General features: G+C 34.3%; 1 protein-coding gene and 1 pseudogene across 1 annotated transcript; one reads left to right on the top strand and one right to left on the bottom strand.

Moving 5' to 3' along the window:
* Positions 1-762: 762 nt before the first annotated feature.
* On the top strand, positions 763-2,115 carry LOC114729997 (FCS-Like Zinc finger 2-like). Its single transcript, XM_028917014.1, has 2 exons — positions 763-1,334; positions 1,473-2,115. Exons 1-2 carry the CDS (start codon positions 778-780, stop codon positions 1,660-1,662), a joined length of 747 nt encoding a protein of 248 aa, XP_028772847.1. The 5' UTR covers positions 763-777; the 3' UTR covers positions 1,663-2,115.
* Positions 2,116-6,932, bottom strand: LOC114729990 (ATP synthase subunit delta', mitochondrial-like; annotated as a pseudogene).
* Between the last annotated feature and the right edge of the window lie 765 nt (positions 6,933-7,697).

The raw sequence follows: 7,697 nt of genomic DNA, 5'->3' as shown, positions 1-7,697 counted from the left end.
AGAATTATATTTAAGCATTGAATTTAGGGATAAAGTTGATAAGTAATATTAATTACTCTTCAAATAATTTATCTTTTGAACCAAATTATTTTTCTAAAAATGACTTATATTGTGAATCAAAGAGAGTAATTATATTGAAAAATATTCAAATAAGATAATCTATTCTTATTTTCTCAGTTTCCTCTTCTTATTGGACATATGCATTCTTTTATTGAAAATAGTCATATTTAAAATACTGTTAGATATTAAGTACAAATATTTACTCTTCTAGTCCTATTTATAAATTCCTTTTAACATGTTTCATATGTACCTAGAAGAATTTTAAATTTTATTAACTCTTATTTAAAATTTAAGAACTTTTTAACTTTAACTTTATTTAATATATATTATATCTCATATAAATAAAATCAACATAATAATAAATAGCAGGTAAAAATATATATCTATATAAAAGATTTTTCAAAATACCTTATAAATAAAATCAAAAAAATATTTTTTATCTTATAAATAAAACTAGAAGAGTAAACATTAAGAGGGTTAGCCTCTTCCCTTCTGATGGTCGAAAATTCGCTTTTTGAGTCTCACAGGACAAGACCTTCCCCCCCCCCCCCCCCCAACCAAAAAACCCCACCCAGAACAGTGGCACAAATGCAATTTTGTGCCTATCCCATGGTAACTTGGTCCCCCCGCACGATCCAATTTCTAGAAAATGAAAATATCAAGGCAGGACATTAAATTAATGATTAATAAAGGAATTAAATAATTGAAAACTGGAAGATGCAGGTATTTGGAGCCAATGGATTTCGCAGCACGGATTCACACAGCCTGCCGCTGTTTATAATCTCAGTTACGCATTCAACAAACGAAAAGCCTCCGCCTTCGCTTTCCCCCAATCACCACACCCATCAACCACATCCCCTTTATATACAAGCCTTCTCTTCTTCTTCCTCTCCCATCATCACTCCGCCTTTTTACGTTTTTCTTCGCCAAATATCATCACTTCGGTCTCCACAACTGGCAGATCCATTAATGGACTCATCCAGTGCTTCCATTAAAAGACCTTGTTTCTTGGAAGAAAACTGCGGTTTGGCTTTCTTAGCAGACATGGAAGCGGGCTATTCTGGGCAGAATCACCATCATTATCAACAGGGTTTTGTGTCGAAGTCTATGGGTTATGCTATAATTAATAGGTCTAGTTTCAGAAGCCTTCCTGGTTCATCGCCGAGATCTGGGAGATTTTATGATGCTAGATATGAGGATCACCAACCCTACTTTCTTGAAGCCTGTCATCTCTGCAAAAAACCGCTTCAGAACAGGGACATCTTCATGTACAGGTTAGAAAATGGATCTGTTCTCTTCTTTTCTGTGTCATGACCATCTGGATTTTTTTTTTTGACATTGAAAACTCATTTCGATGAGATTTTGAATATGTTTGAAGCCGATTTTGATGGTAGTTTCTATTGTTATTGCAGAGGGGACACTCCTTTTTGTAGCGAAGAGTGCAGGCAAGAGCAAATAGACATGGATGAAGCTATTGAGAAGGATAGGAACCTGTCTTCTTCAATGAAGGCTATGAGAAAGAAACAGCAGAGAGAATCTACCTCACCCAATAAGAGTCAGGATTACTCTTGCGTAAGAGGAACTATTGCTGCTGCTTCTTAGTTGAACAGAAACATGCTAAGAGTGCAGAACTGGCACACTGCTGCAATATTTCCCTGAAAGGGAAAAAAGGTCCGAGTGTAAAAGGGAAAAATAAAGACAGAAAACAGGATGAAGAAAAAGAAAGAAAAAGATACATAAGGAAGAAAAGAAAGACATGAAAGTTTTCAACAACTTAACTTTCGATGAAGAAGGGTCATATTGATGGAGAGGAGAGATTGTCCATTTAGATTATGGAAAAGTTTTGTGAATGTAACTGTCTATGTGCACAGGTTGAGAAGTGTGGTGTGTTGTTCTTGAGAGATGCTCTCCACAAAATGGCTCATTTTTACCAGTTTTCTCTGTTCATTTTCCTGAGGTTTTGTTTCTAGGTTCTTGGTTATGGTTGTGCTGAGTTTAGTCTCAGTCTTGGAGAAGAAACCCAGAGCAAGGCAGAGTTCTTTCCCCTGATGTAAATTTTCTTTTTTCTTTTTGGTTTTAATTTCGAAGAATCAACAATCCTCGTGTTAAATGAAACCAGACAGAAATCTTGAATTGAGATACTATTGGTCGGAGATACTGATGCTGGCGGCCGGCGGCATTGGAAGACGTAGGAAAATTGGAGATCTTATACGAGTCTGAGAATTGAAGCTAAGATATTAACGAAGTCGCATAGTAAGAATCAAAATGTACTGAACCGAGATAAGATACTACTAATTTGGAAATCAACTATTGTATCATCATTTCATTTTATTCATTGACAGCTAACCTGGGCGTCTCAAGTATTGCAAAAGCTTAGAAAGTCGACAACCTAAAAATTCGAGCCAAGATCATATCAATCTCGTGTGTTGTTCCTTTTTCCCCTCCTGCCTTTTCCCCCTGGCTGTCTCGGATTTGTTAGGAGGAAGTACCTGCGCGGTGGCCTTATCAACCCCACCAATTTCTACGTAATTGCGGCTGCTTTCAGAGAGAAGAATGGTAAGAGAACAATGGTCAAGAATTAAAAACACGAGATGAAAACCCGGATGATGATGTGAAGAATACGTACCAAATGTAGTTCAATAGAGCAAGCTGATGAACAGTGTCTTGCTTTCTTGCTTAGCCTATTTATCTACAAGTTAGAGTAAGTACCACTGACATAATTTGAACCATTGGCAGGAGGCTACTTTCTAATTTTTTCAGGCCAGCCGCTTTGACCAAAACAAAACTCCTCCCGAGCAATCATAAAAGTAAACCCTCCCGTGGTGCCAAGCTAGTGTACCGAGTAATTTAAGAAAGACATAAACAAGTGATTTCAAAATAGCTTTTGACTCTGAGAGAAAGAAATGGGTGTATGCAATTCTTATTCGCTTGAGGGTAAATTAGATGCATCCAACCTATGATGACAATTTTGTGATGTTCATAGTTCCCAATGGAAGGAAATGAAGAAAAAACAAATTCTAGATACTTTGTTGTGTATAAATATCATCCCTTAGCTATCATAATACTCCTCCGGTCTTTAATATAAGACTTATTTATCTAATTTGATTAGATTAAAAAAGTTAGGTAAGTTAGTTAATTATAAGAAAAATAATACATTTTCCCTAAAACACCATAATCATCTTTTTTAATATCCCATCTCCCTCTTCTACTTGATTATGGGTAAGGGAGTATCTATAGGGGTAATTTAGAAAAAATTGATAAATATGAGAAATGAGTCTTATATTTAGGATCAAAATCAACTCAACAATTAGGTCTTATAGTAAGGACCGGAGGAGTAATACCCTAGATCACCGAAAAGGGCATAGCCAGAGAGAGCAGAATTAAGGGCACTGGGAACATCAAAGCCAATCTGTGTTTCAGCTTTCTCCAAGTCAGTGGTAGCAGAGGCGGGTTTCTGGGTGAACTCAATGAGCCACTTCTAGACTAAGCTTTGGTCAATGTGATCAATTGGAACGGCCTCAACAGCAGTCACATCTGCAATTGAATTTGCATGGATGAATGCACATCTACTGCTCACAAAATATTTTGTAACTTCATATCCCTCATGCACAGACAAGATCCCTGGTCTCAGTTCTGCAATTGTGGGTACATGGCCAGCCAAAACACCCATTTGTCCTGTTGTTGAGGGTATAATCACCATGTCAGCCTGTACATATTAGCATAAGAAACAATTAATTGAACACTGTAGCTAGTGGAGCCTTGATGATAGCAACATCTCTTTACTGATAGATACAGGGTTGGGAGTGATTGTGTTTGTGTTTGTGTTTCTTTATTCACAGATCACCTAAATCTTTCTTGAGATTCAGTGGTTTACATTTCAGTAATAAATTGATGTCATATAACAATCTAGAAGTCACTTAAACAAGCCCACAAAGAATGCTCTTGTTCTACTGACTACAGTTGCCACCTTAAGGATCCAACGAGATGAACTTGTCCAAATTACCCTTGTATGAACAGAACTATTTCTTCCTAAATTGAATGGCACAAATGGAATTATCCTATAAAGTTTAAAAGCAATACCACTATCAGCACAAAATCCTTAAAATGAATCCTTTACTTTCCATTCATGATAATTCCTTACAACAGAATCTACCAGAACCTTAAGATGAGACATTGAATTCAATCCCTATCAAAGTAGTCCACATTTTGTAGGAAAAGACGTATTACATCAGGTAGTAAACATACAAGTTAAGATTCATGTTACTTGGAAAAGATATTTAATGAATTAAAATTTAAAATCACGTCTTTGGAATAAACACGCGACCTCAATCTACATCTACATTTAAACGGAAAAACCTCCAATTACACCGTGAAGCATCAACGTAAATATCGGTAAACAAAACAACTTCTTAACAGTGTTCCTTCGTCTCTGCGCACACCGGCCATATGCCTCCAAATTACGAGGCAAACAAAATGGAGATGGTAACCAGTCGGTGTGAGTAATAAATTTCCTCCGAATTAACAATTGAATGGACTCGCATTCCATCAAAGTAATCCACATTTAATTAGAAAACTCAGATTACGTCAGACAGTAAAATGGGTATGAAATCAAAACGCAGTCAACATAATCCTGGGAATAATCAGGCAACATAGATGTCAGAATCTAGGAAAAGTAAGAGCATGAAGAGATGAAAGGGGAACAAACCTCCTGGGAAGAGAGCTGAGATGCGTAGGGAAGAACGAAATTGAGAGTGATTTTGGAGGGAATAGAAGAAGGAGCGGGAGGACGAGAGTTCATGAAATGAGAGGGAGTCTTGGGAGGGTCCATGTTGGGAAAAGCTTTCTTCCATGATTCCTCGAAAGCAGAGGCGGCGACATCCCTACAAAGGCGTCGAAGGCTGAGAGTGGTGAAGAGTGGCCGGCGAGAGAGGCTTTTTGAAAGCTCGGCGTAGCATGGCGATGGCACTCACTACTCTGTGCTTTGGTCTGTTCTAATGCTCCCTCACTGCTTTCCTTTCTCCCCAACGCGCCATGGCCCCACCAAAAACAAATAAATAATACTCCGGGTAAAATGCAAGATAATTAAGTAATTAATTTAAATAGATTAAAAATATTAATTAAATTAGTTAACATGGTAGTATATTTTTATTAAAACACTTAAATTAGTTAATATGATATTTTTTTTCTAAAATACCTTAATTATTTTTCTTAATTTTTTCCCTTTCTCTCCTACTTAATTATTGTTCAAGAAATGTCAATAAGGTAATTTTAAAAAAAATTAATAAACATATAAAATAGATCTTATATATAAGATCAACATCAACTCTCAAATTATATTTTACATTAAGAACGGAAGAGTAATAAAATAAAAAATTGAAAAAAGAACTTTGATAACATATTTAGATTATATTTAGATTATGTAAACCATTGCATGATATTTATATATTACTTCTGATCCTTAATATAAGAGTTTGTTTAATTTTTATTTTGGTTTTAAATATAAAACTCTAATTCACTTTGTCTCTTATATTTATCTATTTTTTTTCAAAGTAGTCTTTATAATAATAGTAGTTCTAGTTAATATACTTGATTAGTAAGGATATTTTAGAAAAAACAATATTTATTTATTATAAATAACTAATTTAACTAGTTTCTTTAATTTACTCAAATTAGTCAACTATCTTTTATATTAAGAACCAGAGGTAATATTTGATTATATACACATTTGAATTTTCTATAAGAAGCAGGTTGCGTGTCGGATTTCACTTATAGTTTCAAGTTGTTACTATCTGCTCGCCTAATTTTTAAAAAATGTCTTAAAAAAATAATTACAAAATAGGTTTTAAAGTTATTTTTTTTAACTTTGTAACTTGTTATAACATATTGCTCAAGTTGTTATTCAGATTTTTTAGTTTTTTTTTTTGAGATCTCATTGTAATTCTCTTTTTGAAAAAAGTATAGTTCATTTTATAATTTCAAAATGGTTAATATTTACTCCTTTAACTTTTTTAAAAAAATATGATATACTATCTTCGATATTTAATATAAAAGTTAGTTAAATATTTAATTTGATCTTAAATATAAAATCTTAATTTATTTAGTCTCCAATATTTATCCATACCCCAAGTAATCTATATGGTGTTACATATATTAAAGAGTTTCTATCAATGATAATTTTGAGATATAACATCTATTTATTATAAATAACTAGTTTAATTAATTTTTTTAATATTTGTAAATTAATTATGTAACTCTTATATTAACAATTAGAAGTAATAGTAGTTATTACTTATTAGTTTTCAAAGTCCTAAATGGATGCGTGAAGTAGCTTCTAATAGGATTAACTCACGGTCTTAATATTTGGTCTAAAGCACAAAAGAACAAACAAATTGAAAGATGGGCTTTGCACTCCCCACAGAGAGAGAGAGAGAGAGAGAGAGGGAAGACCACTCTCACTTCCCACACAACAAATCAAACTACAATTTTTCTTTGAAATAACCAAAATATTCTAAATTATCACGTCCTTTAATTATAAATAAATTTAATGTGTATTTATCAAAATGCCATAAATTTAGGGGGAAAAAAAATCCTCCTCCCCGTGGTTGTCGACCATCTGGTGGAGACTATCTCCAAAGTCACTGCTAATAGAAGTATTAAAGGTTGGCCTGTTTGGGACGAGAAAAAAAAAAGGAGACCGTGATCTTTTTTTCCTTTTCCTTTTTTTTTTTGAGGAAAGACGACAAGCCGTAGCTTGGAGACAAAAACGAAAAATAAAGAAGCTATAAAACGAACAAAAAGCGACGAAACTACGGGGAAGCAGCAAGCTTCTGGCTCAGACACCCTGTTGGTCTTCCAGCGCCAAAAAGATCCATTATGCCCTGTTCTCGCCAAAAAGAGACAGTGATCTAACAGGACGAGGAAAAAAACAACACCGGGACCTAACGGTGGTAGCAGTATATTTCTTTTTTTTTTTTCCCCAATTCTATTTAGATTTATTTGAACCTTGTGGCTTTTTTTTTTTTTTTTAGTGAGAGAACCTTGTAGCTATTATTTGAATCAATTTGCATCCTGTATTTTGAAAATTGTGGCTCTCAGTCTGTTCAGACTTCATATTTATTTGGCTCAGTTTATTGGTTATTTTTTTACTTTTCTATTGCTCATTTTATAGATTATATTTATTTGGGTTTTTGTTCAACAGGACTAAGCCCAAAAAAATAAATAAATTGATGCTGGTAGGAGGGCTAAGCCCAAGCAACTCAAAACAGGAAAAAACACCACAAAACTCATTGGAATGAGCCCAATCACTAGACAAAAATCAAACAATGTGGGACGTCATGGTCTTGTCTTGTCTGGGACCGAGACAATACCAGGACAAGATGGGACGGGACACAAGATATATTTATATCCCTTACTGTTCATCGGGATAGGATCAGATGGGTCTATTCTGGTCCCGTTCTGTGAACAGTTCTAATTGCTAAGTCTAGTATTAAGATAAATATTGGCACAGTGGTTTTGGTGGGACTTAAACAATGGTTTTTCTGGTTATCCAAAAACTTTTATGACCATTGAGCTGTTGAATCCCCTTAATAATGTAATGCAAATTATTATATATAATAAACTTGAGTAATTGTCTTATA

Source organism: Neltuma alba, unplaced genomic scaffold, assembly GCF_004799145.2.
Source record: "Neltuma alba isolate B1F8T4 unplaced genomic scaffold, ASM479914v2 tig00012697_pilon, whole genome shotgun sequence".
NCBI classification, from domain to species: Eukaryota; Viridiplantae; Streptophyta; class Magnoliopsida; order Fabales; family Fabaceae; genus Neltuma; species Neltuma alba.
The sequence above is the reverse complement of the archived record's forward strand: the minus strand, read 5'-3'. Positions and strand labels throughout refer to the sequence as shown.